This window comes from Staurois parvus, unplaced genomic scaffold (genome assembly GCF_062004578.1).
Source record: "Staurois parvus isolate SC_StPar_1 unplaced genomic scaffold, SC_StPar_1.0 ptg000343l, whole genome shotgun sequence".
Classification (NCBI taxonomy): Eukaryota; Metazoa; Chordata; class Amphibia; order Anura; family Ranidae; genus Staurois; species Staurois parvus.
The window spans coordinates 3,092,938-3,112,963 of NW_028318139.1; the positions used below are offsets into that span (position 1 = coordinate 3,092,938).

Consider the following 20,026-nt stretch of genomic DNA (forward strand, 5'->3'; position numbering starts at 1 on the left):
TAATGCTGTTATGTTTGTGTTGTAATTTTTTTTTTTTCCCTATTTCTTAGTTTGTGGCATGTACTGTTGATTTGCCTACATCAGTGGTCTCCAAACTTTGCTTGCCTTTATTGGTCCCTTGAGGCACTTTTACTCCTACTGATACAAGACACTATTCTTCCCACTGACACCAGCAAATGGGGCATAATTTCTGCTACTGACATCAGCAATGGGGCCCTATTTCTCCCACTGACACCATCAGGGCACTATTACTCCCACTGACACAAACGATAGGGCACTATTCCACCTACTGACACCAGCGTTAGGGCTCTATTCCTCCCCCGAATACCAAAGGTGCATTGTTTTCTCCCACTGACACCAGGACAATTTCAACTCCCAATGACCACAGACTGTCCCCCCCTATGTCTGAAGGACAGTAAACTGGCCCTTTGTTTAAAAAGCTTGGAGACCCCTGGCCTACGTGCTCTTTCGGAATGTACAGGGCTTGAAAAATAAAACTCGTAGAAAAGCACATCCACACAGAACGCCTACTGTATGTTTACCATACTAGCTGTCCCAAAAAAATAGCACATTGCTTTATGTAAAAATGAGCAGTAGCTATCGGTCTCCATGCACACTGGGTGTTTTGATAACGCTGGTAACGTTAGCTGTGTAAAGTAATGTTAAAAATTTGAGGTTTTTTAAAGCGTTTTTGCAATAGCAATTGCGTTTTTTGTTTTTTTTTGTTTTATTTTTCTTCTGGAAAAAAAATTATTTTTGTTTGGTCAAAAAAAGTCCAGAAACACCGGTTTGCGGCAAAGCATTAGAGCGTTTTTACAGCTAAAAAACTCCTAGAAACCCACTAGTCCTGGGTTTTTTTCCAGCCAAAAAACGTCCCTGCCAAAAATGTGTGCATGGACACATAGGGTAACATGCTGGGAAGTTTAACTATAGGGAAAAAAAAATGACAAAAGCCAAAAACAGCTGTAAAAACATCCAGTGCACATGAGGACTTAACCACTAGAGAAAGTATTGTGGTTAAGTAGTGTAAGAGCCTGATCAAGGGTGTTCTATCAGTTTGTTGCATCAGTTTGTTGCAATTGCATTGACTTTAGCATAGGAATGCAAAACTTTCGTGAAGGTGGACAAATGCACGCCAGTAAGAGGTCAAATGCACCTGTCCAAATGTTGTTTCAGAAGAGTCTTGAACTGATGCAGTTGACACTGGTCCTTGGAGTGTTTACTAGTGGAGTATCCAACCAGTTTTGAGAGGGCAGTGTCTTTAGCATAGACAGAATGTCTTTGAAGCCAAGGGGTATTGTGTGTGCCCAGAAGATTGCAATGACCCTATCTTGTACAGCTTAAATACGTAATAAAAGAATGCCCCCCCCCCCCACCCCCTTTAAAATCACTTTGTTCTTCCTTTGCAGCCTAAATGAAAACACAGTTTTTGTTTTATCCAGCTATATTTACTTATAACATCCAAGTGAAAGATATAACGCCAACATGTCAGGAAAAAAAAAACAAACAATCACTGAGTTGGAAAAAGCATCACCACCCTCCCGTGTCAGTATTTTGTTGAACCAACTGTTGCTTTAATTACAGCCTTTAGTCTACTGGGATATGTCTCTACTAACTTTGCACATCTAGACTTTGCAATATTTGCCAACTCTTTTGCAGAACCGTTCAAGTTCAATTAAATTTGATGGCAACTATTTGTGGGTTGCAGTCTTCAAGTCATTCCACATATTTTCATTGGGGTTTAAGTCTGGGCTCTGACTAGGACATGCAAAGACATTCACCCTTTGCGCCTTCAACCACTGTGTGGTTGTGCTGTATGCTTTTGGGTCATTGTCATGTTGGACAGTAAACCTTCCCATTAACAATTTTCTGGCAGAGGGCAGCAAATTTCCTCAAGAATTTGGCAGTATTTTGCCCCATCCATTTTTCCTTCTATCCTGACAAGTGCTCCATTCCCTGCTGCAGAGAAACACCCCCATAACATATTACAACCTCCATGCTTTACTTTAGTAATGGTGTTATTTGGATTATGAGCTGTATTTGAAATAACGTTTAGGCCAAATTGTATTGGACATATAGGCCCTGATTTACTATTGTGTCTGGGCGCATTTCCGTGGGCGAACGTCTAATTTTTACGAACGACCGTCTACTTTTACCCTGCAAAGAGATTTACTATTGAGCAGCGTCAACAAGTAGACGCCCAATCGAATTTACTAACGAGACACACACCAGGAATCAGACTCAAAAAGCAGACTTGCTAAGAGGCACGTCTAACACCATGAAAAATCACTGCAGAAGCATGTTCACATTGAAATTTGCTTTCCAAAATATCAGGACTTCTCTTTAAACAATATCTGCCATTTCCAAAAAAATTTAAAATGTGTTAAAGTTTTTTTTTTAAGCAAGTCGATGCAGTGAAGAACTAGACGCTCGTGCAGTGTATTTGGCCGATATAAATGCGCATGTGCAGAACACATTTTAGACGTCCTCTCTGGGCGCTTGCTTTTTAGCCGCTGTTCAATAGTAAATCTCTGTGTGGAGTCCTCTGACAGCCGGCCCTCGGTCGCGTCTACTGTGTTTAACAAACAGCACTAGGCATATCTTTATGTATTCTAATTTGATTTCCTTAGTTCTAGTGATTCTATTTTTGTTTTTTATCCTTTATAATTATTTCTGTAATGATTTTACTTATTTGGAAGGTCTAGATAATTATTTTGACAGCTGAAAAAAAAAAAACAGCGTGGCGTCCCCCCTCTCATCCATACCAAGCCCTTCAGGTCTGGTATGGATATTAATGGGTAACTCCACGGCCAAATAAAAAAATAAAAAATAAAAAAACAGCGTGGAGTCCCCCCAAAATCCATACCAGACCCTTATCCGAGCATGTAGCCCGGCAGGTCAGGAAAGGAGAGGGGGACGAGCGAGCCCCATACCAGGCCACATGCCCTCAACATTGGGGGGGTGCTTTGGGGCAGGGGGGCTCCCCCCCCTTCCCATGGGGGCCTCCAGATCCCGGCCCCCTCCCCCTACGTGAATGAGTATGCGGTACATGGTCCCGCTACTACTTCACAAAAAAAGCAAGTGTAGTGTAAAAGACCACAGTACAGGGTCTTTGACAAGTCCTTTAATAAAACAAGGTCCCCCGAAGTAGATCCAACGTCAATCACAATGTCACGGCGACCCGAAAAAAGAAAAAAAAAAGAAAAACCATTCCGCACTCGACGAGGCTCGCCAGCCTTATGCAGCCAGTCTCCCTGACATTTCTTATATAGGTAAGGGGCAGGGACATCCGAGTGACCCCGCCCCATGTCACACGCTTGCTGTCCCCGGCTGGCCCTGCCCCTTACCTATATAAGAAATGTCAGACTGTCTCCTGCATAAAGCTGGATAGCCTCAGTGAAGAGACAGGGTGACAGTTCTTAAATAGGTAAGGGGCGGGGCCAGCCGGGGACATCATCCGAGTAACTCCGCCCCATTTCACATGCTTGATGGCCCCGCCCCTTACCTATTTAAGAGCTGTTAGCGAGACTGGCTGCATAAGGCTGGTGAGCCTCGTCGAGTGCGGAACGTTTTTCTTTTTTTTTTCTCTTTTCGGGTCGCCGTGACATCGTGATTGACATTGGATCTACTTCGGGGGACCTTGTTTTATTAAAGGACTTGTCAAAGACCCTGTACTGTGGTTTTTTACACTACACTTTTGCTTTTTTTGTGAAGTAGTAGCGGGACAATGTACCACATACTCATTCACGTGGGGGGGGGGGCCGGGATCTGGGGGCCCCCTTGTTAAAGGGGGCTTCCAGATTCTGATAAGCCCCCCGACCGCAGACCCCCACAACCACCGGCCAGGGTTGTGGGGAAGAGGCCCTTGTCCCCATCAACATGGGGACAAGGTGCTTTGGGGGGGCTGCATGCTCGGATAAGGGTCTGGTATGGATTTTAGGGGGAACCCCACGCTGTTTTTTTATTTAATTTCGGCGTGGAGTTACCCCTTAATGTCCATACCAGACCCGAAGGGCTTGGTATGGATGAGAGGAGGGACCCCACGCATTTTTTTTTTTTTTTTTTTTTTTATTATTATTATTAGTAATTCTGTCCCTGCAGAGCTATTATATTTGACATTAAAAAGTATAGAGGTTACAACATTGTATCAATTTGTATCCATTTAGGATATAGATGTATTTATATGGATACAATGTTGTAACCTCTATACTTTTTAATGTCAAATATAATAGCGCAGCTCTCTGCAGGGACAGAAGTAATTACTTCGCTATTATATTTGCCAGCCATAGACTGGCAAAAATCAGCCGATTTTTTTTTTTTTTTTTTTTTTTTTTTTTTTTTTTTTTTTTTTTTTTTTTTTTTTTCCACCGTTGGTAACGTGAGCCAATTGAACTGATTTTTTTTTTTTTTTTTAAACGGTTTTCGCCCCATCTATGGCCTGTGTTTTTCTTTTTCTTTTTTTTTTTTTTTTGAAGGTCACGGCTCATGCGCATATTTTCGGTAAAAGATCAGCCGATTTGCAGATCATTGCCGCGAAAATCGGCCAATTTTTATCCAAATTTACCAATTAAAAAAAAATGTGCCAAAATCCCAAAAAACGGCCGACCAATTAACCCACTAACAGCCAGAAAATCGGCCGATTTTATTTTTTTGGCAGAAAAATCGGCCAATTTTAGACCCATCTAAAGTAAGCCATAGATGGATCTAAAATTGGCCTATTTTTCAGCCGAAAAAAAAAAAATCTGCCGATTTTCGGGTCATTAGTGGGTTAATTGGTCGGCCGTTTTTTGGGGATTTTGGCACATTTTTTTTATCGGTAAATTTTGGCAAAAAAATTGTCCTATTTTGCCGATCATTGCCGCGAAAATTGTCCGGCAAAATTGGCTGCTTTTTTTCCAAATTTACCGATAAACAAAATGTGCCAAAATCCCGAAAAACGGCCGACCAATTATCCCACTAACGGAAGAGGCTCTTGTCCCCATCAACATGGGGACAAGGTGCTTTGGGGGGGGGAGTCACCCTGCCTAAAAGCACCCATGTTGAGGGAATGTGGCCTGGTATGGTTCAGGAGGGGGGGGGACGCTCGCTCATCTCCCCCCCCCCTCCTGACCTGCCAGGCTACATGCTCGGATAAGGGTCTGGTATGGATTTTGGGGGGAACCCCACGCTGTTTTTTTATTTAATTTCGGCGTGGAGTTACCCCTTAATATCCATACCAGACCCGAAGGGTCTTACATTCAACTGTCAGTGGGGAACTCCGCCGACAGCTGAAACATGATAAAATAACTCATGCGGGATTTTAGTAGCGACAACCATGTGTTAATGTTTCAGCTGTCAGCGGGGTTCCCCACTGACAGCTGAATGTAAAATAATTCCCATAAATTAAATAAATAATAAAAAAAACTGCGTGGTGACCCCCCCTCCCATTCATACTAAGCCCTTTCGGATCTGATATGGATTAAGGGGTAACTCCACGCCAAAATTATTCTGATAAGCCCCCCTGCCCCAAAGCACCCCCCCATGTTGAGGGCATGTGGCCTGGTATGGTTCAGGTAGGGGGGGGTGCTTGCTCGCCCCCCCCCCCTTCCTGACCTGCCAGGCTGCATGCTCGGATAAGGATCTGGTGTGGATGGGAGGGGGGATCCCACGCCATTTTTTTTTATTTATTATGGTGCTGGTTTTTAAATGTAATTCTCCTTTTTTTTTTTTTTTTTTTTTTTTTTTTTTCTCCTTCACTATAGCTCAGAAATTCAGTTGTCACTTCCCTCAGCTAAAAGAGAAAGTTTTCTTGGAATTTATATCCCTAAAGGAAACAATGTTTTCTTTGAGTTTATTAAAAGATACAAAGTTTTTGTAATTTCGGGGAAAGTGACTTCTAAGCTTGTGAACTATAGTAAAGGAAAAAAAAAAAGGCTGGCATTTGCATTTGAAAATCGGCGCCGACATACACTTTGTATTGCGAAAAAAAATTAACAATTATGTAAACCGAGGCATTATTTTCAATGGATTTTAATTTGTAAACCAAAAATTCCGTTAACCAAGGTGTTGGTAAACCGAGGTACGCCTGTATTAGTATTGCAATCCTTTGTATTGGGATACATAGAACCAACATACATCTGAATTGGTAACATAGCACAACATTTGTGTCACATTGGAGATATCTGGCTAGTTACACTGACCTTGCCCAGGGACCTAGGATTGATTCACACCACAGAAATACAGGCAGGATTAGTGTTCAACAGCTCCGTGGATTAGTGGTTAGCACTGCTGCCTCACAACGCTAGAGTTGTTGGTTTGAATCCCAACCACAGCAATGAATTTGGATGATCTACATGTGACTATCCTAACATATGTGCTGGTGGCAGCATCTTTGCTTTCTGTTTAAATGATCCCTAGAATGTGAATTAGAATGAGGCCTTGTCTGTTCAAACACCTTTAAAGTTGTACCTTATGTGAATGTCAAACGATGGGATGAGATAAGGGCCTGGACTAATGATTGATTTAATAATGTTGGTTTGCACTCCACCCCCTTTTGGGAAAGTTTGTCAAACCATGAGAAGAGTGAGCGAGAGAGAAGAGGATTAAAAAAAAATTAATAAAATAATGGCATGGAGTTCCCCCCCAATCCATAACAGACCCTTATCCGAGCATGCAGATATCGCATGCCTTCAAAGATTTATTTCCTTTGTTGAATTGCCTGCTTGGTTCACACTAGATGCAATTTAAAATTGTGCTTTTGTTTCACCATATTTTCTGTAGATTTACCAATGAGTTATTGAATTTTCAATTGTGTTTTTCACTGCGGTTTCTACTGTAGTCTATATATGAAATCGCTACAAAATGCTGGAAAAGGTAGACAAGAACGACGTTTGAAATTTGTGCTGCAGCAAATCGCTTCTGTTAAGACACTCGCATCCACATTCATTAGATCCGATATCAGGTACAATTTCAATTCCCAAATCGCACCTGAAATCGTGCACCCTGGATGCGACTTGGCATGCGATTTGCATGACATGCGACTTGCAAATCGTATGCCAAGTCGCACCCTATTGTCTGCTATTAGAGCAGTCACATGGGTGTGTTTCCGACACTGATTTCTAAAGTAGTACATGTACTACTTTTGTGGTGATTTGCATAGATATCTGTGTCAGATTTATTGCAAATCGCAAGGAAATCGGCATCTTCACTGTACGTTGCACAATTTCTAAATCGGCTTTGATGTGACCGCGGTGTAAGGCTTTTTTATGTTTGATTTCCTGAGTGTTTTTCCGATTTATGGGAAATGCCGCATACTAGCAAAAGTGAATTGACATTTTCAGTATTGCATGTGAGATGTGGTCATGTGACTGCCTTAACTCATGCGATAATCTGGAGTGAATTGTGCCCATAGGGCCAAGAAATATTGCCAATAGGGTTCCCTTTTACATCCCCGTTCAATGTTCTGTTGTATGCTGCACAGGTACACTTCACTGTGGCTTTCTTTCTGACTCTGATTTGTGGGGCCTGTATACCAAGGGTTAACACAGGTGGGAAGAGAATTAATCAGGTGCAAACACTTTCTCTGACCAAATGAATGACAGTGGTGGGTGTGGCCTTCCTTATATAAAGAGATGCAGTAGTGGCTGATTTTTGCCTTGCACAGGCGCATTATTTCTGCAAGTCCTTGTCTGTGGTGGTTTGGGGAGGAAGAGATATTGTGGTGAATTGCCCCAGGCCACACTCATGCTGTGTTTTGATGTGGGCTGTAAATGTTTTGCATGTTCTTCCTTCTAAGGTGTGTTATTGTACAATGATTGTGTGTTTATTATCTTTGCATTGTAATCCTAACACATGTCAATTGCTCTGCTCTTCCAAGTTTGCTTTATTTAGAATGAAATGCAGTTTTCAGACAAACATGATGAGAAATGTATGTGTGGGGGATTTGGGGAGGTGGGAGGTGTTATTTTGGCACATATGCATTTTTATATTGAGTTCTGCAGCTTGTTTTGTGGATAAGCCTAAGTGATTCCTATTAACCATTTCCTGCTGTAACCTGTGAAAGCACAGTTTGTTAGAAGTATAGTCTTTTAGATTGTAAGCTCTTATGAGCAAGACTGTTCTATTTTAGCAACATCAATCCTGGTTTGTTTGGGTTTTTTTTTGTTTTTTTCACCAAGATATTGAATGTACCTACTTGTTGTTGCTGTCCAAATAAATGTGGAATGTGTATTTGATCAATAAACATTTGGACTATGTATTTTTGGGGGATTATTTGTTCTAGTTGAATGTAGCACAGTAGCTAAATGGTTCCACCTGGCAGTACTAGGGTCGTTGGTTCAAATCCCAACCATGGCACCTCCTGCCTGGTTTTTGCATGTTCTCCCTGTGTCTGTGTTTCCTCCAGGTACTCTGGTTTCCTCCCACACTCTAAACACATGCTGGTAGGTTAATTGGATCCTGTCAAAATTGTCCCTAGTATATGTATGAATGTAAGTTAGGGCCCTTAGTACGCCCCTTGAGGTTTAGGGACTGATGTGAATTTACCACATATATATCTAAAGCGCTGTGTAGATTGACAGCGCTATATAAGTATCTGAAATGTACTAGCACCCCTAACACTTATTTTTGTTAGCTATATAATATGCCCAAATCTTCCTTGTTTGCGCACATGTGCAAGTATGTCCAAACTTACAAACCAAAAGCCCCCTATTGCACCAAGACCATGTTATGTACCAATGAATAGGTCGTGTTCAATGTCCAGCTAGCTATTCTTTTTCTACAATCCTATTAACAATAATAAATTGGACCCCAATTTGTTGACTTTGGGAACTGCAAACATATATTTGCGAATGTTATATACACAATGGAGCCGCATGTAAAATTGCTATGGTGCACAAATAAACGCCAAGACGGCTGTTGGAGGCGCTAGAGCAGCTGTCATACCGGAAATACGTCATGATGTTGGCGGAAGGACGTTTGCACACACCCGGAAGTGGTAGTGGGGAGTGTTAGTGGATGGGAGTGTAGTTAGGAGAGTTTAGTGGTAATTTGCAAGTCTATTTTTTAGTTTTGTGAATTGTTCTTTTGTGGAATTCCAGACCAGAGATCTGGTTGTTCTCCACTAAGGAGCTGATCCTCATTTGCCGGGGAAACATTACTAATAATTGTATTTTCAGTTGAAAACATGTCCAATTCCTAGATCCATTGAGGTACATAGCAGAGGTTCAAGGTTCTTCCTAACTATACAGGTGGCACAGACACAAGCATACACCCAGGACCACTGTTAGATATCATGGGGCCCTATACAGCATACCTGACAGCCCCCCACCGCCAGAGAAAATATCCAAATTATATTTATGGTAAAAATACACTAAAAACATTATTAATTGACATCCCAACCATGTTCCTGTGAAATCTAAATGATAAAACTGTACTGAGTTCATAAATAAAGCTGTGTGTGTAATTGAGGTCTTGGGGCTCATTCACATGGGTGCTGTGGCCTGTAGAGTGGGAATCAGTGGTATGTTTTTGTGGCTATCGCCGTTTGCAGGCAACCTATGTTACACAATGGAAATGCTGCAGGTCATAATTTGACAAGCATATGGGTGCAGGTGTACAGCCCTGATCAGACAGTGAGCATTGAGGGCCACTTCCCCACGCCTTCACACCTGTCAGATGACAACCTGTGTTCATACAGCTGCTGTGTCCCCATAGTGTAACAGGTGGCTCCAGCCACATGAATAACCCACTCATTCATGCTGTACAGGCCAGAGGACCTGTGTGAATGGGCATTTTTTACTTTTTTTTCCTCAGCTCATTAATTTCAATGGGCTGCCTAATGTGTGGGAACATGCAAAAATACTGCAGGCATGTTATTGTAAAAGTGTGTTGCACCTAACCGCACAGTAGTGTGGTACCATGCGTTTTGGTGGCTGTGAATGCATGCATGTGTTTACTAGACATGTGGAGTGCAATTAAGTTTTCATCATGGTACCTGCGCACATCTGCAGAGGGCATTGCATTTCTTTGCTTTGCTGGATAATGCGTGCTCTTGCATGCATTTCTGCACCACAAATGGTGTGAACAAGTCCTAAGGGCCAGTTCACACTATAGAAACAGTCTAGATGTGTTTTTGCATGCACTTTTTTGATGCATGTTTAGCGTGTTCCAGAGCATTTTGGATGCATTTTTGATGTGTTCCAGTGCATTTTGGATGTATTTTTGGTGTGTTTCAGTGCAGTTTGGGTGCCTTTTTGATGTGTTCCAGTGCCTTTTTTTTATGCATTCTAGTTAATTTTTTTGCCCCTCTTTTTCTAAAATTTAATTAGGGACATGTGCATTCCAGGGCGTTTTACCGCGGTCCAGTACAGTTCTATGCATAAACAATGCAGCCTGTTTGACCTTTTTGGCAGCACCTGCAACACACTGGAACTGCAAGCACTGATGTGAACTATGACATTGACAACCATATAACCTTCTTTCTGTGCGTTTTGGATGCAAAAAAAGCAACTGAAACACATATAGTGTGAACTGGCCCTAAAAGGTTATTATAGATCAGTGAACGGGACTGACCAGGAATTGTGAATTCAATCAGACTAGTGGTGAGATACAATCATGAATCGTATAATAATGCGAGATCTGAGCTGCAGGTGATAGGAAATGAGACACATTAACAAGATCAATAAATGAATAGTTAAATAAAAAGAGTGAGGCGGGGATACATAGATTGGCAGATGGAACAGGTGATGACGGGGGGTGGGGGAGGGGGTCAAGTTGTATAAGGAGAGAGGTTTAAGAGCTCTTTCACACTTTATTTCTAACTCTTGCCAAAGCCCCTATAGCATTTGACAGGTGTTTGGGAAGCGTTTTTTACGCTCCTCAAATGCTCCCCAAACGCCCTATGTGCGGTTTTGAGACCTGTGATAAGCATTTACCAAGCGTTAAAACTGCACCACAAATGCCTGTAATGAAGTTAAATGGTATTGACGCTCCAAAAATGCCTCGCAACCACACCGCAAACATCTGCCAGGCATTTGAGGAGCGGCACCATAGACTTGAATGGGAGGCTTCAACTCCTCCTGACTCGACGTGAGGCGCCAGTTTTGCAGTGATGCAATTCTAACGCTTCAGTGTGAACAGCACTGCGTGCTGCCATGTGCAGAATTTTCATAGGCGTTTGAGAAGCGTAAAAAACGCTTCCCAAATGCCTGTCTGATGCCTGCTGACAAAGCTAGTGTGAACGCAGCCTTAGAGAAAATAAAGTTGTAATGAAATATAAACAGAAGGAAAATTGAAAAATTCAAACTTGTCAGAAGAACAGGACGCAGGTAAGATTCAATCCCTTTCCACTTTCTAGTCAGTAGCCAAAATCTTAATTGATCTATATTCCTGGCACTAACAGAACCCTGGAAATTGATCTCCATATTTTGGGCATTCACAAATGTCAAGGAGCTTACAATCTAATGCAGGTCATAGATGGGTAAAAAATCAGCCAATTTTTGCACAGTTAGTGGGTAAATTGGTCGGCCGTTTAATCGGGGTTTTGGCACATTTTTTTTTTTCTATTGGTGAAGTTGGGAAGAAGAATTCCAGTCCGCTATTATATTTTACATGAAAAGTCTTGCGGTTGCAACAATGTATCTATTTGTATCCGAATAAAACCATCTGTATCTGAAATGGATACAATGTTGCAACCTCAATACTTTTCATGTAAAATATAATAGCAGTGTTCTCTGCAAGGGACAGAAGTAAAAATGCTGGCCGTAGACGGGACGAAAATCAGACAATTTTTTTTGCTGTTGGTGGGAACGTCGGCCGATTGACCGATGTTTTGTTTTTTTTACATATACTGGGCCCAATTAACCTAACAGCATGTCTTTGGAGTGTTGGCAGAAACACATCGGTGCAGAGAAAGTATGCAAACTGAGATGCAGCCATGACTGGGATTAGAACTCATGACCCACGTGCTGTAAGTTCTGAGTTCTAACCACTAAGCCACTGTAGGAGACGGAGTTTGAGCTGCAATGAAGAATAGTTATATTGTTTAAAAATAATGATTAAGCGAGCGCTGGTCAAATTATATAGACTACTAAAATGGTATTACACAAGATAAATATAGGTATAGATATGAAGGTAGCAGCTAGCACTCAGGGTATTGGCAACAGTCCCAGAATAGAAATATGTTAAAATAATAGTGCAGTGCTATAAATGCATGTTATCAATCAACGCATGTAAAATCCAAAAAGTGCAATTGTTTATTTTAGGTACTTTTACAGTGCTGTCAATTTATGCAGTGCTTTACACATATATTGTACATTCACATCTGTCCCTGACCCTCAAGGGGTGTACAATCTCTAAGGTCCCTAACTCACTTTCATACACTAGGGCCAATTTGGACAGGAATCAATACACCTACCAGCATGTCTTTGGAGTGTGGGAGGAAACTGGAGTACTCGGAGGAAACCCACGCAAGCACAGGGAGAACATGCAAACTCCATGCAGGAGATGCCATGGTCAGAAATCGAACCCATGACCCATTTACTGCAAGGCGGATGTGCTAACCATTAAGCCACTGTGCTGCCCATTAATGATGATGTAAACTGGTAAAAAAAAGTTCATATAATCATTCCTGAATAATGGAATGTCCTTCGTGTCAGAGTACCAACTCAGAGTGCCTATGAATGGCACATGTGGTTTATCCATGACGAACAGTAGTGCATGAACCCGTGAAAGGTAAACCACCCTTGGGACGTGTGTATTACACTATTAAGCACCTTTTATGGCTCCTGTGGCTGAGCTAATTCCTCCCCTTACCATTTTGGCACCCACCCTGATGGATGGATGGAGCTGGATGACTAACCCATAGCTGCCAGCATACCACTGCACCCCCAGATGTGTGATGTGTATAACCCATGCGCATTATTATCTTAACATAGAATAGTTACATGATTAAAGAGAAGGAAGCTATATCATTATATTGAGAACTTAGAACTAGACGTTCCAAATTATTTGAGATATAAGTGTGAAAATGTTTAACATTTGAAAATAGAATGTATGACATTCATTAGTAAATGCATTTGTTGTCTGATCATTTTGGAGAAACAGCAAAAAAAAAAAAAAATTATAATATAGGTGTAGTTTTTATGTTACATTCTTAAGTATTCTCTTATGCAAACAGGAAACCGCCAAAGCCCGCGCTTGTGCACCATCTAGCAAACATATCCGGTATTGCACCTAAAAATGTGCCAGACGCGATTACACATTTACTAATAGTAAAGTAGACGTTCGTCAATTGAGATTGCTAGACGCCTCTCAGAAGACTGACAGGTCTTGATTGATTTACTTGAGTCTGCCTGAATGTTCAGAGTATGCTGGTAGACTCAAGTCTTAGTAAATCAGGGCCATAGTGTTTAGGCCAAATAATTAAGTTTTAGTGTCATCTGACCTGAACACCTTTTTCCATCTGGCCTCAGAATCTTCAAGTTGGTTTTGGCAAAGCTCAGTCATGACTGAATGTGGCCTTTCTTGAGGATTGGCTTTTTTCTTGCAACCCTCCCATACAAACCACATTTGTGGAGAATGTGTGATATTGTCACATGCACACAGTGACCAGTCTTTGTCATAAATTCCTGCAACTTCAGAGTTGCTGTAGACCTCTTGGTAGCCTCTGACCAATTTCCTCCTGGCTCTTTCATCCAGTTTAAAGCGCGGTCCTTATCCAGGGAGGGTCTGTGTTTTACCAAATACCTTCCACTTCTTAATAATAGACTTCACTTGTAGGCATTGATAAAGCCTTTGCTTTATCCTGGTGATCGTTTGACAGTGCCTTGCTACCCATAGTTGATTGCTTCAGTTGCACTATCAGGGACTGCTCCAGGAAAGCTCTATTCATGTTGAGCTAATCAAAATGATCACAGTTGAAAGTCAAATGGCTTTGTGTGCAATTGAGAAGGTGATTAGCTACACCTGATTGAGTTTACAAGTAATTTTTTGGAGGGGAGTGATCCTTTTTCCTACTTAGGCTGGCCATACATTATACAATTATCTGCAGATTTTTGGTTTAGATTTACCAAAAACCATATAATAGGAGGACAAACCTAAACAACACTTTCAGTTGTATCCAATTAGGCAGGCCCTTGCACTACATAGTTGAAGGTAAATCTAAAGGAAATTGGGCAGAAAATCTGCAGATAATTGTATAATGTATGGCCAGCCTTAGTGACTCTGTTTCTGAACCTTTTTGTTAGATCGTTCACTTGGATGTTACAAGTTGCACTAACTTGCAGCTGTGAATACAGCTGGATCAAACTAAAACTGTGTCTGTCTTCATTTCAGGCTGCAAAGCGACAAAATGTGATTTATTTAATTTTTTTTCAAATGTGGGATAATTTTTTTTTTTTCCTTTCTATACCCACTGTAGCTGTTAAAATGTAGAAAGGTGGAACATGTAGCCCAGCCAAAGTCTTCACTATAAATTAATAGCACAATTAAAGGAAACCCTTAACGTTTGAACAAATGTAATGATAGTACAAAATAATTTTAAAGCATGATCTAAAATGCATACTGAACGTGGTTTTTTTTGTTTTTTGTTTTTTTTAAATTGCTGTATCCGTGTCCCATTGCAGAGATTTCACTTCCTGTCCCATAGCCAAACAGGAAGCATGAGGAAATCTCTTCATATTGAAATGTCCCCATGGAAAGATGTCCCCTATATTACTTTTCTGGGGACAACCCAAAATTTTGTGATTGTTCACTTTCACTAATATTGGTAAAATGTGTGTGTGTGTGTGTGTGTGTGTGTGTGTGTGTGTGTGTGTGTGTGTAAAAAAAAAAAACCACATATATTTACTGTATATACCTTGGTACCAAATGTTTTCATTACTTCTGTTTTATAGTTTTCTCCTAGTTCTGTTGGTACATTATCTGTTTTTTTGCATATAAATGTATGTTTTCCCTCCTTAATGTGTCTTTTTACAGGGAGATACTTTGATGAAATTAGTCAGGACACAGGCAAGTACTGTTTCGGTGTTGAAGACACATTAAAAGCTTTGGAAATGGGAGCTGTAGAAATTCTGATAGTTTATGAAAACTTGGATATTATGAGATACGTCTTGAGATGTAATGGTTCTGAAGGTAGGTTTTGCACTTACTAATCATCTCTAGTGTACTCAAAAATATGTTTGTATTCTTGAATATAAGATGGTGTTTATTTTTTCCTTTAGAGGAGAAAGTCCTCTATTTAACACCGGAGCAAGAAAAGGATAAATCACACTTCACTGACAAAGAGGTATGTGTATTAAAATATAAATTTACTGTAGTTTACTAACCGTATTTTCTGAAGTTTCTTTGGTACTTTAATGCATAGCTTAGGGCACTGAAAATGCGGGAGAAATTGATGGGCAGGGTTGTCATGAATTTGTGACCTGGCTAAAACATTCAGCTTTATAATTTTATATATAACCCTGCCTCTTGTTGCTGAACATTTCAGAATCCCCTAAATCTTAATCTGAAAGGTATGGTGTTTTATTTTCACATTGGGAGACTCAGGAATTCAGATACTGTCAGACGTACTGATGCCTACAGGAGAATTGGACATTGGCCAAAAAAATTGTAGGCCAGCCTAAAATATATCCTCTCAACCAGTCTGCCTCAGTTTTCTGAAAGTGTCCTAGGAGAAAAAAAAAAGGCAATTCTAAGAAAAAAGCCTAACCATTTGTTTTGATATTTACCAGAATAAAGAGTAATCAAGCACTCCATACAACACAGCGTGCCACACAAATGTGCACAGATTCTATAGTGATTAAATTCACCTTGCTTGAATATTGATATATCAAAATAAATTCTTTGTCAAATTTCCACAGTAAAGTGACAAAACAAATATTTGAAGTCCAATTCAATCTCCACATTTCTAAAATCTGCCCAATGTCACAATAAGTGCCCAGACACAAGATTAATAAATGCACAGTTCTTTTTTTCAATGTGATATCCACCCAAAAAGTGTTCATGTCAGTCTTCTCAAAATAAGCCGTGCAGTTCCTGTTCACATATTTGTGGTTTGGATGCAGTTTGAACCGCATCCAATCCACATGACATGTGAAATAACATTGCTTCCTATGGTGCCTATCCACATATGTCCGGTGCACTGGCAGCGCGTATTCAGTGCGGGTTGAAAGAGCCATGTATGATTTCTGAGCAGTGCAGTCCGGTTCTGGTGCGGATTGCAGGCTATTGACTTCTATGGGAAAGGTTTCTAAACCACACGTCATCAGTTGTGAACAGGATAAAATCCTGCTCTGACCTGCTGAACAACTACTGTATCAATTAGCTGTGAAACTGACACTGGGCAGATTGATTTTAGAAGTGTGGTAATTGAATTGGACTTTGCATATTTTGTTTTGTCAGTTTTGCTGTGGAAATTAATTGATATAAGGAATTTTTGATATATTGAGATTCAAGTAAGGTAAATTTAGTCACTATAGTATCTGCACCTTTGTGTGGAGCGCTGTATTGTATTGGGAGTGGTTGATTTACTCTTCTGGTACATGTTATGAAGGGGTGTTTAAAATTGTGTCTGTGTCAAAATATATGTGCCTAACTGTATATACTAATTCCCCAATATGCTGCTATATTAGTTTTTTTTCAGGTATTAACCAAAACATATTCAAGCTATAGTTATAATGGATATGGGCTCAATGCACACTCTCAGGTTTAAGTTGAGGGTATGTACATTCGAATTGGAGGAAGGGTTTAGGAATTACAGCTCTTAAGAGTAGCTATCCCCCCTTTTTCAAGGGACCAAAAGTAATTGGACATTTGAACATAATCATAAATAAAATGTTAATTTTTTTAATATTTTGTTGAGAATCCTTTACTGCCTGAAGTCTGGAACCCATGGACATTACCAAAGACTGGGTTTCCTCCTTTCTGATGCTTTGCCAGGCTCTAACTGCAGCTGTCTTCAGTTCTTTGTGGGTCTTTCTGCCTTTTTAGTTTTGCCTTCAGCAAGTGAGATGCATGCTCAATTGGGTTGAGATCAGGTGATTGACTCGGCCATTGCAGAATATTTCACTTTTCCTTCAAAAGCTCCTGGGTTGCTTTTGCAGTGTGTTTTGGATCATTGTCCATCTGTACTGTGAAGCGCCATCCAATCAACTTTGCTGCGTTTGGCTGAATCTGGGCTGACAGTATATCTCAAACACTGCAGAATTCATCCGGCTGCTTCTGTCTTCTGTTACATCATCAATAAACACCAATGACCCAGTGCCACTGGAAGCAATGCATGCCCATGCCATCACACTGCCTCCACCATGTTTTACGGATGACTGTGTGCTTTTGGATCATGAGCTGTGCCAAGCCTTCTCCACACATTTTTTTTTTTTTTCTTCCCGTCATCTGGTACAGATTAATGTTTGTTTCATCCATCCAAAGAATGCTTTTCAAGAACTGGTCTGGCTTTTTTAGATGTTTTTTTGTCAAAGTCTAATCTGGCTTTTCTATTCTTCATGCTTATACAGTGAAGGAAATAAGTATTTGATCCCCTGCTGATTTTGAATGTTTGCCCACTCACAAAGAAATGATCAGTCTAAAAATCGAATGGTAGTTGTATTGTAACACAGAGACAGAATAATCCTAATTAAAAGGTATGCGCTAATAACAAACTTATACAAAGGTGTATATCATCATCCAAAAAAACATTTAGTGTTTTAAATAATTATAGTGTCCAAAAAATATATATATCTTCAGTGACTTGAACCAATTGTGAAAAATCCACCACCAAAGGAGATTAAATGAACTCACCAGAGCTAATGGCTGGTCAGATTATAAACCAGCAACAGCGCTTGTGCTCTGGGAGCAATGAACCCGATGTCCAAATAGATATGGTGATGTTTCAGACACTTCCGGATAATAATTATCACAGACAAACAACTTTGCAGCCCAAGCTCTTATGATGAACTTCTCCACTTTCTCATACCTCCATGAGAGCATGCAGTACACTCAGGGACAAAAAAGAGAACATAATGGTGCAATATGTTTTTTTTTCCATTTATCTCTTTAATAAAAAAGGTACAAGGAAACTCACAAACAAGGTGTCCAACAGACACCAGCTTCAATCGCAAAAAAAGGTGAGATACAATTACCGCTCACCGCAAAAAAAGGTGAGATACAGTTACCGCTCACCGCGGTAATTTATGTCTGGACACTATAATTATTTATTTAAAACACTAAATTTTTTTTGCATGATATACACCTTTGTATAAGTTTGTTATTAGCGCATACCTTTTAATTAGGATTATTGTTGCCAAAATTTATTTTGGGTGGGATATGCTGCTGACACTTTGGTGTTTTTTGTAAATGGCGCTTTTTTCTTTTTTAATTTGGTACAGAGACAGAATAGCAGAAAAAAAATCGAGATATGCATGTCTAACAAATTATGCACTGATTTTGCATGTTCATGAGGGAAATAATTATTTGATCCCCTATCATTCAGCGGGATTTCTGGCTACCAGGTCTTTCATACAGGTAACAAGCTGAGATTAGAATCAGTCTCTTAAAGGGAGTGCTGCTAATCTCATTTTGTTACCTGTCTAAAACACACCTGTCCACAGGAGCTATCAAACAATCAGATTCCAAACTCTCCACTATGGCAAAGACCTGTCCAAGGATGTCTGGGACAAGATTGTAGACCTACACAAGCCTGGACTGGGCTTCAAAACTCTCCCCAAGCAGCTTGGTGAGAAGGTGACAACAGTTGGTGCAATCATTCGCAAATGGAAGAAACCCAAAACAACTGTCAGTCTCCCTAGGTCTGATGCACCATGCAAGATCTCACCTCATGGAGTGTCAATGATCATGAGAAGAGTGAGGAATCATCCTAGAACTACTCGTGAGGATCTTGTGAATGATCTCCAGGCAGCTGGGACCACAGTCACCAAGAAAACAATTGGTTACACACTACGCCCACAAGGATTGAAATCCTGCAGTTCCGCAAGGTCCCTCTTCTCAAGAAAGCACATGTCCAGCCCTGTCTGAAGTTTGCCATTGAACGTCTGAATGATGCAGAGGAGGACTGGTTGAAAGTGTTGTGGTCAGATGAGACCAAAATCAGGCTCTTTGGCATCAACTCAACTCTGTGTTTGGAGAAGCAGGAATGCTGCCTATGACCCCAAGAACACCATCCCAATTGTCAAACATGGTGGTGGAAACATTCTTCTTTGGGAGTGTTTTTCTGCTAAGGGGACAGGACAACTGCACTGCATCAAAAGGACGATGAACGGGGAGATGTACCGCCAAATCTTGGGTGACAACCTTCTTCCCTCAGCCAGGGCATTGAAAATGGGTCGTGGATGGGTGCTCCAACATGACAATGACCCAAAACACACGGCCAAGGCAACAAAGGAGTGGCTCAAGAAGAAGCACATTAAGGTCCTGGAGTGGTCTAGCCAGTCTCCAGACCTTAATCCGATTGAAAATCTGGAGGGAGCTGAAAGTTCGAGTTGCCAAACGTCAGCCACCAAACCTTAAGGACTTGGAGAGGATCTGCCAAGAGGAGTTGGCCAAAATCCCTCTTGTGATGCGTGCAAACTTGGTGGCCAACTGCAAGAAACGTCTGACCTCTGTGATTGCCAACAAGGGATTTGCCACCAAGTACGAAGTCATGTTTTGTGAAGGGGATCAAATACTTATTTCCCTCATGAACATGCAAATCGGTGTATAATTTGTTAGACATGCATTTCTTTTGAATTTTTTGTTGCTCTTCTGTCTGTGTTTACAATACACCAACCATTTGATTTTTAGACTGATCATTTCTTTGTGAGTGGACAAACTTTCAAAATCAGCATGGGATCAAATACTTATTTCCTTCACTGTAAATGGTCTGCACCTTTATGGTGAACCCTCTGTATTTGATCTCTATTTGATCTCGTGAAGTCTTCTTTTGATTGTAGACTTTGACAATGATACACCCATCTCCTGGAGAGTGTCCTTCACTTCCTGTATGTTGTGACTGGGTTTTTCTTTACCATAGAGAGGATCCTACAATCATCCACCA

At 40.7% G+C, this 20,026-nt stretch overlaps 1 protein-coding gene across 1 annotated transcript in view; it reads left to right on the forward strand.

The window, feature by feature from the left end:
* ETF1 (eukaryotic translation termination factor 1) overlaps positions 1-20,026 on the forward strand; it is a 109,342-nt gene that overhangs the window by 75,164 nt on the left and 14,152 nt on the right. The window contains exons 8-9 of the mRNA XM_089684307.1: positions 14,956-15,111; positions 15,201-15,265. Of these exons, the coding sequence (XP_089540433.1) occupies positions 14,956-15,111; positions 15,201-15,265 (221 nt within the window). The remainder of the gene's footprint in view (positions 1-14,955; positions 15,112-15,200; positions 15,266-20,026) is intronic.